The 15047-nt window shown below is 41.4% G+C and overlaps 1 protein-coding gene across 5 annotated transcripts in view; it reads left to right on the plus strand.

The window, feature by feature from the left end:
- TTC21A (tetratricopeptide repeat domain 21A) overlaps nucleotides 1–15047 on the plus strand; it is a 69921-nt gene that overhangs the window by 22603 nt on the left and 32271 nt on the right. For all 5 annotated transcript variants that reach the window (XM_089776795.1, XM_075922843.2, XM_075922846.2 and 2 more), the window contains 6 exons: nucleotides 6579–6676; nucleotides 7621–7821; nucleotides 8073–8202; nucleotides 9884–10041; nucleotides 10624–10839; nucleotides 14272–14510. In XM_089776795.1, coding sequence (XP_089632921.1) covers nucleotides 6579–6676; nucleotides 7621–7821; nucleotides 8073–8202; nucleotides 9884–10041; nucleotides 10624–10839; nucleotides 14272–14510 — 1042 coding nt within the window. The remainder of the gene's footprint in view (nucleotides 1–6578; nucleotides 6677–7620; nucleotides 7822–8072; nucleotides 8203–9883; nucleotides 10042–10623; nucleotides 10840–14271; nucleotides 14511–15047) is intronic.

Genomic DNA, 15047 nt, shown 5'->3' on the forward strand with positions numbered 1-15047 from the left:
AATACCTGGAGAAGAAAAAATGATTACTAACATTAGAGTAACCGGTTCTTCAAGATGTTTTCTACATATGGATCCCATAATCTGCCTTCTATCTCACTAATGCAGAGTCCTTTAAACTTGGGATTCTGTATTGGTGAAAGAACTAAGTGGAAGATGGGGCTGCACTGCCATTTATGTCCTCAAATGAAGGGCTCGTGGATACCCAGGGTACTTTAATAGCCCTAATGAACATGGAATGAGCAAAGAATCCAGTCTCAGGCACACAGGGTGTTTATGTACCTCGTGTGGGATCCATGTGGATAGACCATCTCGAAGAACCAAATGACTGAAGGAAAGTAAAAGGAAGTTACTCACCCTGTGAAGTAACGATTGTTCTTTGAGATGTGCCCCGTGGGTGCTCCACTCTAGGTGTCGGGTCCCGTCCCGGTGCCGCGGCTCGGAGACTTTTCATAGCCGTGTTCCACCGGCTCGCGCATGCGTAGTTCACCAGGACAGCGTTCGCGCCTTTGATTAGCCGTGCGCGAGCCGGCAACTGTCAGTTTCTCTCACCCGCTCATCTGAAAGAAAAAATTAAGAAGAAAATTCCGGAACGGGGAGGAAGGGCGGGTCGTAGAGCACCCACAGGGCACATCTCGAAGAACAATCGTTACTTCACAGGGTGAGTAACTTCCTTTTCTTCTTCGAGTGGCCTCGTGGGTGCTCCACTCTAGGTGATTCCGGAGCAGTACACAGAACAGAATTAGAGCGCTCCGGAATCAAGACTACCAGCACGATTCAGTACTGCTGTAGCCACAGAAAAATCTGAAGCAAACTGATCGACTATAGCGTAGTGCTTCATAAAAGTCACATTAGAAGACCATGTTGCCGCTCTGCAAAATGTCACGAAAGGACACTCCATTGAGGAAGGCCATAGTAGTAGCAACTGCCCTAGTTGAATGAGCTTTGGGAAGAGAAGGGAGAGGCTTCCCCCGTAACGAATGGCACATGGATATACATGAAACTATCAGTTTCGAGATACGCTGAGAAGTTAGCGGTTGCCCTTTCGAATGGCGCGCTAATGATACTAGCAAACGGTCTGTCTTCCTAAAATCCCGTGTTCTGTCAATGTAAAACGCTAAGGATCTTCTCACATCCAACGTATGCAACTGTGCTGCTTGCGTTGAGGTATGGGGTTTCGGAAAGAAACATGGCAAAACTACCGGCTCGTTTATGTGGAATTCAGAGGAAACCCTTGGAATAAACGCTGGATGGGTCCTCAGTGTCACTGATTCCTTCGAAAAAACTGTATAGGGCAGTGAGGCCATAAAAGCTGCTATCTCACTCAGCCTGCGAGCCGAAGTAAGGGCTAGGAGGAATACCAGTTTGATAGTAAATAAGTGTAATGATACTGTAGCTTAGGGCTCAAAGGGGGGACGAGTCAAAGTTTGAAGGACTAGATCCAAATTCCATAAGGGCGGAGGAGGCCTCCGCGGGGAATGGAGATTCGAGAGCCCCTTCAGAAATCTTTTTGTAGTAGGGTGAGCGAACAAGGAAATATCGCCATCCTTGTGGTGGAAGGCATTGATTGCTGCCAAGTGCACTCGTAGAGATGCAACTGCCAGGCCATTGTCATGTAGCTGCAAGAGGTATTCCAATATACAAGGCAGGGTTGCGAAACGCGAGTCCACATTGTTGTCCGTACACCATGCTTGGAACTTTGACCACTTAGCTGCATAAGCGGTTTGTGTGCATTGTTTTCGACTATGCATCAACACTTGCTTGACTCGCTAAGAACAGGATTGTTCGGAGTCGGTGAACCAGCAAGCATCCATGCAGTGAGGTGCAGAACTTCGGGTCTCGGATGACTGAGAGATCCATTGTCCTGGGTCAACAGATTCGGAAGAGAAGGCAGAGGATACGGCGCTCTCACTGACATCTGGTGGAGAGAACCAAGGCTGACGAGCCCATGCCGGTGCTAGGAGGATTACCCGGGCCTCGTCTATGTTGATCTTTTTGAGAACCCTGGGAATTAACACTACCGGGGGAAAGGCATACAGTAACGATGTCCCCCAGTGGAGAAGAAAGGCGTTCCCCAGCGAGTGGCATCCTATTCCGGCTCTTGAACAATAAGTGGGACATTTCGAATTAAGTTCTGTCGCGAATAAATCTATTATCGGAAATCCCCATCGAGCGAAGACACGAGTCAGCACGTCCGTGTGAACCTCCCACTCGTGGTCGTGTGGAACATGCCTGCTGAGAGAGTCCACTATTAAGTTGTCGATGCCTGGAAGATAGGATGCTGTGAGAACGGTGTTGTTGGCGATACACCAATTCCATAAACGAGTACTATCTGCGCAAAGAGAATGGGATTGGGCACCCCCTTGTTTGTTGATATAAAACATAGTCGCTATGTTGTCCGTTAGAATCCTGGTCGTTGTATTCTGAATGTGCAACTGGAAATGTTTGCAAGCATGCCGTACCGCTCTCAACTCGAGCACATTGATATGTAGTAGCATTTCTTGTGTCGACCAACGTCCCTGTACCGTGAGATTGCCCATGTGAGCTCCCCACCCCGTAAGGGAGGCATCTGTAGTAATTTGTGTTGTGGGTTGTGGACGATGAAATGGAACGCCCGTGAGAAGATTGGCCGGGTTGACCCACCACTGTAGGGAATCCCGGACATACTGTGGCACCACTACCAGCTTGTGGACAGTGTGCTTTGACGGGATGTAAACCACGGCTAACCAATGCTGGAGGCAACGAAAATGTAACCTTGCGTTGCGCACTACAATGGTGGCGGCAGCCATGTGTCCCAACAGCTGTAGACAGACTCGTGTGGGAATTGTTGGAGCATGTACCACGGTGTGTACCAATTCTTTGATTACCGTAAAACGTTCCATTGGTAAATATGCTTGTGCCACAGTTTAATCGAGTCGTGCACCTATGAACATGAGGTTTTGGGATGGAACTAATGATGACTTCTTTGAGTTTATGAGGAGGCCCAGAGCCGCAAATTCGTCGGATACTGTCCGAACCATATGACATGTTTCCATATACGTCGTACCTCTGAGGAGACAATCATCTAAGTAAGGAAATATTGTCACCCCCAGTCTGCGTAGATGGGCCGCGACCACTGCTAGTGTTTGGTGAAAACTCTGGGAGCACATGCTAGACCAAATGGTAGAACCCTGTACTGATAATGCTTGCTCCCTAATTGGAAACGAAGAAAACACCTGTGCGCCACATGGATCTCTACGTGGAAATAGGCATCCTGCAAGTCGAGGACTGCAAACCAATCCTTTTTGTTCAACGACGGAATAATGGTTGATAAGGTTACCATCTTGAAATGGTGCTTTCGAAGGTGCCGGTTTAGCTTTCGAAGGTCTAGAATGGGTCTCCAACCTCCCGACTACTTTGGTGTGAGAAAATATCGGGAATAAAACCCTTTTCCCCAGAACTGTTTGGGAACTCTCTCTATCACTTCGATGGCGAGCAAACGTTGAACTTCCTGCTTCAACAGTTTCTCATGAGAGGGGTCCCTGAAGAGGGATGGAGTAGGGGAAGTGCTAGGGGGAATAGAGAGAAAAGGGATGGAGAGGCCGGACTGAACTACTTCTAGCACCCATTTGTCCGTGGTGATTGCAGACCACTGGTGATAAAATGAGCGTAGACGATGGTGAAAAAGATGATGAGTTTCCGTGTTGATTAAGGGCAGTTGGCTTGCATCCTCGACAATCAAGTCAAATCTGCTGCTTAGTCGACGACTGATTAGCCGAACGGCTCTGTTGTGGCCGCTTGCGCTGAGGGCGCCGTCTAGGATGCTGGTTGTCGAAGGGACGTGTTTGCTGTCTAGAAAAATTGAAATTGTATCTCCATTGGTAAGGGAAATAATGTCTCTGTTTGAAGGAAGGTGTGTACATCCCCAGCGTACGTAGAGTGGTGCGTGAATCTTTCCCCGAATGGAGGACCTCATCAGTGTTTGCCACAAAGAGTTTAAGTTTGTCAAATGGTAGATCCTCAACCTTGCTTTGCAACTCCCTTGGAGCCCCTGCTGACGAAAGCCAAGATGATCTCCTTATGGCGATACCTGTAGCAGCGGCTCGAGCTGCTGTGTCAGCCACATCCATGGCAATCTGTAGTGCAGTACTACATGATGCGTACCCTTCTTGTACTATTGCTTTCAGGAGTGGATTCTTGCTGTCTGGAAGATGGTGCAGCAACTCTGTTAATTTTGAATAATTATCGAAATTATGATTTGATAGATGGGCTGAGTAGTTTGCAATTCGTAGTAACAGCGTGGCTGAGGAGTAGACTTTCCTACCAAAAACATCTAATTTTTTATTGTCCTTGTCCGGAAGGGTATTTCTGTACTGTGGCGCCTTACTCCTACGTTACGCTGCGTCTACTACCAATGAGTTAGGTTGGGGGTGATTGAATAAAAAGTCCAATCCTTTCGCCGGAACAAAATATTTTCTGTCAGCCTTTTACTCGTAGGGGTAACCGATGTTGGGGTTTGCCATATCTCATCTGCCACTTCCATTATCGCGTCATCAATTGGTAACGCGATCTTTGCACGTTGTTGTGGATGGAGGTTTTTCAAGAGGCGGTGTCTTTTAACCGGAACATCTGCCAGCTGTATTTCCTGCGTGCCTGCCACTTGTTTGAAGAGATCCTGAAAGTGTTTCAGATCATCCGGTGGGGAGATGTCAGCTGGGTATATCACCTCATCCAGGGAAGACAAGGAGCAGGCTGCTGGAGAAGTTTCAGGTTTAGGGTCTTCTGCTTCAGACAACTGCCCCTCTTCCGGTTCGGATTGGTCTAGTTGGATCGTTGGACTCTTAGCCGGAGAAGGAGAGTGTAGTGGCTGTGATCGGTGAGGTAAGTATTCCGCTGTTGGTGGTTGGCAGATGCAGGAAGATCCCCTGTGTGATGATGTAGTATAGTCATGCTGGTGACGATCGTAATATGATCCATGATAGCGCTCATAATAGCGCTCGGACTGCGACGGGGAGGAGTGCCGAGAGGAGCGTGCACTACCATGATGGATATAATAGACGCGACATGGAGAGCGTCTAACAGACCCGTACCTCGAAATCCGGGAAGGTGAACGGGATCATGAACGGGACCGATGTGTGTCTAAGTACACTGCGTCCCTATAGTTATGCCGGCTGTGCATGTTCCATGAAGGAGACACATAACTACGATAGCGATCATGTCTTCCTGGTGAAACAGCTGGAGAAAGGGACCTGTCCCTATAATGGGTCTTGGACAATGACTTTCTAGGTCTAGAAGTCCCATCCATCCCCAGAGGCACGGGGGAGCCAGGCACCGAATGAAAGTGAAGCAGTGCCGGAGGAGTCAGCTGTTGTTGGAGTGATGTTGGTGCCGGTATGACGCCCGGTGCCGAGGTTAACGACGGTGCTGAGTCTGAGGCATTAACATGTTCCGCCTCAGATACCGGTGCTGGAAGGGACGGTGCCAATGCCATCGTCGGGGCAGGCAGAATAGGTGCCGCTGCATTAGGTGCCGCTGAAGCCAGTGCCGAGAGGCTGGTCAATTGCGGCACCGGCGCGTCTATCAGTTTCAGGGAGCGCGCCGCTGAAGCCGGTGCAGACTTGCTGGCCGGCTGCGGCGCCGCTCCCGATGTCGGCGCTGAAGCCGATCTCCCTCTGGGCGGTGGGGGTTCTCTCCTACCAGCCCCAGCAAGGTGTCCAGACCCCCCGGGGGTCACCTTGGAAGCCTCTGCCAACGTTGTGGCTGCCGCAGGGAGAGAGCGCGTCGGGGACAGCTTTGCTGTCTTGGAGAGAGCCGGTCCCGGAGAAGCCGCTTTCCTCTTATGCCCAGAGGTTTTTGTGGTTGCAGGAGGGATCAGATCAGGCTGCAATGCCTTGTCAAAATCAACATTCTTGTCTTCATCTCCCGCTCCCTCCAGGCTCTTGAGGTTAATTTTCGGCACTGGGTGCACTAGTCAGGGACATGAGTTTCCCCCAGGCACCTGATACAAGTGTCATGGCCGTCAGCCGTTGGCATGGTTTCATGGCATCTTAAGCATTTTTTAAATCCAGTTGATCCAGGCATTGTCACCACAGTTAAAGAATGCCTGTGTAATCCCCGCCAGTTTAGCGCCTTGCTGCAGCGCTTTTCACTGAACAGTTCTGAGAGAGAACTTTTTCTTTTCTGTTTTGTTTTGTTTGTTTTGTTTTTTTTAAATAGAAGAACAAGTAACAGGAACATGACTAACACTAAGCTTTAACTAACTCTAACTATTTACAATAGAGAACTATCTAAAACCATCAGTAAAGAAGAGATCAGGGAGCTCCGACCGCGACCTGAGGCGGTTGAGAGGAACTGAGGGTTGCTGGCTCGCGCACGGCTGATCAAAGTCGCGAACGCTGTCCTGGTGAACCATGCATGTGCGAGCCGGCGGAGCATGGCTATGAAAAGTCTCTGAGCCGCGGCGCCGGGACGGGACCCGACACCTAGAGTGGAGCACGCACGGGGCCACTCGAAGAAGAACTTTTATTGTGGTGATTAAGTGTTCTGTTTACTGCATTTCTAAGCATTTGTCATGTTATTATGTTAATATTGTTGCATTACAGGTATTATTTGGTGCCAGGTGCTGGAAGGGAAGCTAGATGAAGCAGAGCACCAGCTGGAATTCTTAAAGGAAGTTCAACAGTCGATTGGAAAATCTGCGGTTAGAAATAGAAATACAATTGTTTGTTTTTGTTCTTCATTTTTACCCATGTTCCAGACACATTATTAACAACTTAAAAATTCTGTGACTTTATGCTGGGGTAAATCAAAAGTAACTTCATTGACCACCAGAATCTGTCCCACAAAGATTCACAAAATGTGTTAAATTAATCTTCAGAATTAGATTTCCTAAAAACTCCCAACTCCGTTTCCCCACACAATTTGTTTTCCTCAGGAAAAGCAGGAAGGGTCTCTATGTCTTGAAGGATCTTATGAAGGTTACCAAATCTGGACTCTGGAAAATCAAGGTGAAAAAAATGTTCTAGAATCAAGGACCACCCACAGAAAACATTATTGCCCCCCTCCTTTCATTTAGTCAGGGATGTTAGCTCTAGCACAATGATTGCTATTGCTTTTATATCACATGGGGAAAGAGACAGTTTTTTAAACAGACCCTGCAATTTAGGACTTTATAGGTCAAAATAAATATCTGTCTTCATCTGGAAATCAATTAGCAGCCATTGCAGACCCCTAAATACTAGTGTAATGTGCACTCGGGGAATGCTTCTTAACAAATGAACCACTTTCTGCTCTAGCTGTAGTTTCTAAATGCTTCTAAGATGCAATACCCTCTATTGTTCAGTCATGCAAGATGCTAAGTACTCCAGTGCTAGTCTAGAAAGGCACTTAAATCACATGCTTATTTGATGATTTAGTAGAGTTTTATACTCATTTGATACTTATTTGCATGGATGTAAATGATTATACGAAGCACTAAAAGTCCAACATTTAGATAAGGGATGGGATAGTTTACACAATTTGGTGTGTAAACAGATGTAAGTGGACTAAAACTTTAGATGATCACTTTGTGTTTGCACTGAAATGCACTTATCCAAAGACAGCATTTGTCCTGATTTAGTAAAATATGGAATTTCCCTTTTGCAGATTTTAGTTTATCTTCAGGCAGTTATTGCTTCAAAGAAAAACAAGAATGAATCAGCTGCAACTGCACTTCTGAATGAAGCTGCAGAACTTCATTTTTCTGCTTTACATGGCCTTTCTCTGAGCATGGAATACTATGAAAAGCTAAATCCCATGTTCTTGAATGAAATTGTGAAGGAATATTTAGCCTTCTGTCCCAAACAGGTGCGAAATATTTTAATATTCAGTATTCATTTGTTATCCATTTATATTTAACTTTGATATTGTAATTTAGAAATCTAGATGTTTAATCTCTTCAGAATACCTGCCCATAATTTTCATTGATCTTATGCAGCTGTATATATAGAAATGGAGGACAGACTAGACACTATTATATTTTCCTCTTAAAATGGTAAACTGTATACTACGCTTCTGGAAAATGCAGTAAGGACAATCTAATTCTTAATTTTTCAAAGCCTAGGTCACCTGGTCAGATTGTATCTCCCTTTCTTAAACAAGCAGCTATAATTTTGAATCCAGTGATTAAAGCTGCTCCTGGTGTGCTGGAGCCTCTTTATCTAATGGCACAAGTTAAATATTTATCAGGTAAGACAAGACTGTTGTCAAATCCAAAGAAAAATAAAAATGTACATGCTAACTGATGATTAGGGTTAAGACTCATTGACAGCTAGAGCACATTCTGAAAATTTGGATTAAACTGAGTTTGTACCTTTCGACATATGTAGTGCTGTTGTACCATGTTGGTTTCCAGGATATTTAAGATACAAAATGGGTGTGGTAATATCTTTTATTGGCCCAACTTCTGTTGGTCAGAAGACAGGCTTTTGAGCTTACATAGGGCTCTTCTTGAGGTCTTGGACAATTCCATCCTCAGAAGTTGGTTCAACAAAAGATATTACCTCACCTTCTTTGTCTCTTAGAACTGTTTGATGTATTATGTTTCTTTGTGTCCTTCTGTCTGTCCAGTGTAATTAAATAACACCACAAGATTTGAAACATAGGTGGATTTAGACAGTGGCTCATGCACATGGCAGTTTCCAAGGATAGGAGTAGTATAATATTGACGAAGTTGTCATAATTTGGTCTCTGATAATGAAACTGAGAGAGAAGAAAATATGATAAGGAGGACTATGTTCGTTATTGGGATTAAACCAGCCATGACTATTTCTCAAAAACGGGGGAAAATGCTAGGATCTGATGAAAATACTACTCCTTTTGAATTTTCAGCTGAACAGTCCCTTATGGACACAGGTCCAATCTCCATAGGTTATAATGAAAAGCAGAAAATATAAATGACTCCCAAGGCTATATAAAATATTTGTGGCATTTAGAGTCTGCATTGAATAAGGTGGGTTTCTGTGGGAGCCATTATGGGCAGAACTACACCATCCTTAATTAAATTATTTGATAAAATACCCCTTTATTTAAAGTTATTCAGAAGCAGTAGAACTCAGTTGTGAAGAACTCAGTTGTGAAGAACTATATAATCATGATGGGATATCTTTATTTCACACTGTACAGCTCAAAATGAGTTTTTGCACCTATATGTTGCCACTGAAACTCATATGGGGCTTATGTTTGTATAGACAATAATTAGAGAGTTTTGTTCCCCTCTCTAGGAATTTATATCATTAATGTAATTGATGCCAAGAAAACATTATAGTGATGAATGTTTTAAAGTAAAGATAGTAATAATGTAAGAGCATGAGGCAAACGGCATAACAATGACAAGACATAATATCAGAAATATTTGTTTGGTTCTCCCATACATATTAACCATTGTATTTCCAGTCTTCTCATTTGGGGAAAAAAATGGAAAGTCTTTTATCCTACCTCCCATTCTTAGTTGCTGGGGAAGAAGTACAGTAATATTCCAGTGATTTCTACTCCAAGAGTCAGAGTGCTATTTCCCTGCATCATATAGCAGTGCTTCTTTGATTGATATTCCTTTAACTGCCAGAGACCCAAGCAGAGCAAGTGAATTTTTATCGGATCTGTAAAGTCAGTGAGAACTACATGTAAGACCATGAAGGATGCCACAAAGCATTGACAAACTGGAACTTTGGATATGTTCTGTACACCATGTTTTCTTTTCTTCTTCTTTTTTTTAATATTCTTATTCTTAAATAGGAATTATATGCTTCAGAGGTTAAAAGTTCTGTCTCTTTATTAGCTACTGACAGCATCATGACACATATCAGACATTATATTTGCAGTATATTCATGTTGCTTATAAAACAAAATAAAATGGTCAGTTGTTTTTCAGGTGAATTGGAAAATGCTCAAGGCACTCTGCAACGCTGTCTAGATTTGGACCCTACATCAGCAGATGTCCATCTTCTAATGGCCCAGATCTATCTGTGTCAAGGAAATTTCAAAGAGTGTTCTCATTCATTGGAGTTAGGCGTAAGTCATAATTTTCAGGTAAGAGCTAGTATTATCTGTAAAAAATCTTTGTATTGGAATTATTTGTTCACATTATACAATGTGCTGTGTGAGTTAATCCCTTATATGTTGTACTAAATATTTTCCTCTTAAGAAATACCCTTAAGTAACTTACATTCCACGAAAGTTAAAAATGCGGATATACTGATACTAGCTTCAGGAGTAGCAAACAACACAATAGTTCACTTTTGTATGATAGTGCTCTCAGAAGAGTCAGTACTTTCCAACCAGTGATTTTTCCTGGCTACAGTAAAGGATGTGGTCTAATGTCCTGTGAGTGGTCCTTTTTTCTTCTTCCTATCTGTAGTAACAAATGCCTTCCTAAGAGAAAGGGCTACAACATTTATGATTTATCTTAGTTTTATTTTCAAGTGAACATTCTTGAGTGCAATTTCAGAAGGACATCTATTTAGTGTTCCAAGTCAAAGGTTCCTGTGCATTTGACAGTTCCATGGTAGGTTTTGAAAACTTGCATAACTAATCACTGCAAGATCAGGCTCTGGTTGCAAAGTAACTGAGTTTTTGTCATGATCATACAACCTGTACATGCTATTTTTTCAGGTTCGTGATTATCCATTGTATCACTTCATTAAGGCCAAAGCACTGAATAAAGTAGGAGACTATCCAGAAGCCATAAAAATTTTAAAAATGATTATCAGTTTACCTTACATGAAGAAATGTGAAAGTAAAAGAACCACTAGTACCAGTATAACAACCAATGAACGGGTGTCCATATATCTGGAACTTGCAGAAGCTCTTCGACACAATGGGGAACTGGTAAGAAATTTAAATATAAACTACATTTTCATTATGAGGAACATTGTAAAAAGTTTGTAATTGGAAAGTCAGAAGCCATTCTGATTAGGCAAAACTAGAATAATGAAACTCAGTAAGGAAAACTAAACTGGCCATACATTAATAGAGCACAACAATATTTATGTTTGCATTCTAAATCAGTTGCTAAAATATCTCTTGAAATATGAGGAAATTCATTAGGCAGATATGATATTTTATGATTGCAAATTCACTCATCGGAGTCCTTTCCGTATCCAGTCCATGTCTGAACATATAGGAAAATGATAAATCTAGATCTAGAAGAAGGTACAGCAGCAATTTTCTTGCGCTTCCTAATGCAATTTTGCGGGGGCAGTAATACAGGAACTATACTTCTGTTACACAGCAAATGAGTCTTAATTTTTCAGACTATAGAGATTTTGAACCCAACAGCACAGTTATAAAATCTCTTCAAAGAAGTCCTTTTGATAGGCAGTCCATTTGTTACGGTAAGCTCTGCATATATTTTATATGATGTGACCATGTTCTGTAAATTCTAGAAACTACAGAGTTAGTCCAAGTGTCTCATTAAACTTATAATTTCTTTAAGCTATGACAATTACCCTGTTTTTTTAGCAAGACAATGAAGATGATTCCAAACGTCACTGAGGGGATAATTGAAATTCACTTTATCTATTATCCATAATATATTATTTTATTGTACTTAATAATATTGTCCTCTGTGCTATTTGTTGGCAATAAATCTGAAAGTATGCATTTATACAGAATATGCCAACATTTTAGTGGTTTCCTCTAACATAGTGGGTGAAGTTAATGGGAGTTTTGCCATTGACTGCAATAGAGTCAGGATTCCACCCATATTGAATGTAGTGTACTATACCTAATAAGTACCTCACTACATAGAACAGACTTTGTAAAAATAACAAGGGGGGACGGGATTATGTACAGTAAAACCTTTGTTATCTGGCACTCTGTTAACCAGAAAACTTAGTTAACCGGCATTGCCCCCAGCCACAATACTGTCACATCTTCAGGCGCACAGGGTTGTCTTGGTTTACCATTATTGGCTTAACAATTTTTTATTTAAGAAGTACTAATCATCTTTAACTCAAAATAGAAATGTGAGACCAACTGCCTCATGCTACAAAACTACCAATATTAAAAACTTGAGTTTTACTATTATTGTCCATTGGTTTTTCCTATGTTGATGGGACCCTCAGATAACTGGAATTTTTAGATAACCGGAACACCCCCTAATCCCCGAGCGTTCCGGATAACACAGGTTTTACTGTATACATATTTCATATATGGATCCTATAACAAATAGTTGAGAAACTTTCCATCTTATCCTCAAAAGGCTATTTAAATATTCCTATAAGAAGTAGTAATTCAAAAAAAGGCCATTTCTACTTCTAACTGAAAACAAAAATTGCATGACCTAATAGATACATTTTAATCCCCAATTCCACATTCAAAAGACATAAGCTACAGTATTTGGAAACACTAGTGTATCTTATGTATTACAAGCCATCCTTGCTGTAAGTCCAAGATACATTCCAAAAATCTTGGCCTTATAGTGAAACAGAGAATATTTTCCCCACAGCTTCCATTCGCGCAGATTGGGGTTGTTGGGTTTTTTTGTGCACGACTTAAAAGTGGGGAATGGGAAGATTTACAATGCATCAGTTCCCGCAAGCGTCAATGACTTTAGTGCAGAACGGATGTATATCGGGGCAACTTATAGCGGGGATGCTCTATATGTGTATATACATTGTCCTCATCTTAGTCTAAAGTAGTGAAAGTTGCTAATTGGATGCTCCATTTTATTTACTTAATGGCTCTGTAGCCACGGAGCCTTGCTGTTTCCATTGGCTATGGTTCTTCATTTGCAGACAAGGGGAGCTATGGGAAGCTCCTACTTAAATGAGAGCTGTAGGTACTCAGTATTTCTTGGAATCAAGTATGTGAACTCCTTTGGGCATAGTCCATGATGTACTCTGTAGTGCTCATTAAATTAAGTGTAGTAAAACTCGTCATCAGTGGATTTATTGAAATATGTGGCAACTGCAATAAATCCAAAATGAACTGCATCCTGACAGACTTCAAAAAATCAGGTGAATAGACAATGAAGACAGTTTCATGATTTGTTGATGCATGTTTTCCTATGATAATAATTATAATCATCTGCTTCCAGTGTCATTCTTGTCTTGCCATGGAGAATTCCAAACTCTGAAAGAGCAGATAAATTATGTTGTTTTATTTTAGTTCTGTGTTGTTCCAAAGTGATGAACTTTCCCCTCTTGCCTTTTAAAATATATATAACTTATGAGAAAATTTCCTATTAGAGTTGGGACCAATTAGTTAACTGAAATAAGACATTTCCAAGCAAAATATTGAATATTTTCCTTAAATAACCCGCTTGCAAATTGCTGTTTGCTATTCAAAGATAAACAGCATGAATTATCTGAAATATTTCATAGTTTACAAAGGAGATACACTATAAGCAATAGTTATTTTTTAATTTACCATATATATCACAAACATTCAAGTTATTCAGTTATGGAGTTGTTGAATAAAGCCTCAACTTTATCTATAATTCTCTTATTTGCTTAAGGAAAATTTTTATTCAAGTATTACTGGCATTCAAGTACCATTGCATGCTGTCAAACTTTAAAACATTACACTACTTTTTATTTGTATTGCAGTAGTTCCTAGAGACACCAGTCATAGACTAGAATCCCACTGTAATAAGCACTGTACAAACATACAACCAAAAGACAGCACATGCCCTGAGGCGCTTACAATCTGAGGGTGTGTCTAGACTACAGAGTTTTGTCAACAAAAGTGGACTTTTGTCGACAAAACTATACCTGCGTCTACACTACCGCTGAGTTCTGTCGACATAACGTCGACCGAACTCAGCAGTTTTGTCGACGCTGGTAAACCTCATTTTACGAGGCATAACACCTTCTGTCGACAGACTTTCTGTCGACAGAAGGTGTTATTGAATGTAAACTGTCCTTTGCGTCTACACTACCACGTCGACAAAGCAGCTTGCTTTGTCGACAGAACTCAATGTAGTCTAGACGCTCTTTGTCGACAGAAGCCTGTAGTCTAGACGTACCCTAAGTATAAGACTGAGCATATGGATACAGCAAACAGATAGGGGAAATACAAGGGAACAGTGAAGATAACAATGAGAAAAAACTGGTTAGCATTAAAGGAAGAACAATGGTCACAACATTTGCAATACGGTTGCAATATGGTTTGGGATTAGATTGAACCTCCAGTTTAATATAAAATGAAAATGGGTTTGGCAAACCCAACAGCTTTAAAATGAAATACATTTTTCTAATCCTGTTGATAGTACTAGTGTAATTTAGTTACAAATGTACATTTTTTTTAATATTCCAGCATGAAGCTACTAAAGTAATGCAGGATGCCATTAATGAATTTAGTGGAACTCCTGAGGAAATCCGCATCACTGTTGCTAATGTAGATTTGGCTCTCAGTAAAGGGGAAGTGGAAATAGCATTAAGCATGCTGAGAAATATCACCCCAACCCAACCATATTATACTGAAGTTAAAGAAAAAATGGCTCAGATATACCTTCAGATATGGAAGGATAAGAGACTATACATTGGATGTTACTGGTAATATTGTTTAAGATTAATTCTGTTGAAATGTTTACATTTTCAAATATTTTATTTAAAAAAAAGAATGGCTTTACATGGAGAAAAATGCTGGCAATATAAAGCAAAACCAGTTTCAGAGCCTTTTGAAAGGATAGTCGAGGCTAGGAGTTAAAAGTACAAAACTGTGAATCCAGAGAATTAAGTCCACTTCCACAAATCACCTTTTTAATTCAGTTTTGTTTATCATGAATACACATATTGTGTTAAGAAAACAAGACAACTAAGTATCTTGGAGGACAAAGAAAAAATTAGGAATCATTGAGAATCTTAAGGAAATGTATCGATATTTAAATATACAACAATACAACAACAAACATTATCATATAAAATATTGTGCTAAACAGTTGGCATCAGATTGTACCACCTTTACTCATTCTGAGTACTGCCTTACTGCACAAGTGTGAGTATAAATAGCAGAATTTTCCAAGAATTAATCACGAGCCAAGAGTGTATATTTCCCCCCAAATTGGCATTGAGGTCCAACCTGTAGTGTAT

Source organism: Pelodiscus sinensis, chromosome 2 (assembly GCF_052426305.1).
Source record: "Pelodiscus sinensis isolate ZL-2025 chromosome 2, ASM5242630v1, whole genome shotgun sequence".
Classification (NCBI taxonomy): domain Eukaryota; kingdom Metazoa; phylum Chordata; order Testudines; family Trionychidae; genus Pelodiscus; species Pelodiscus sinensis.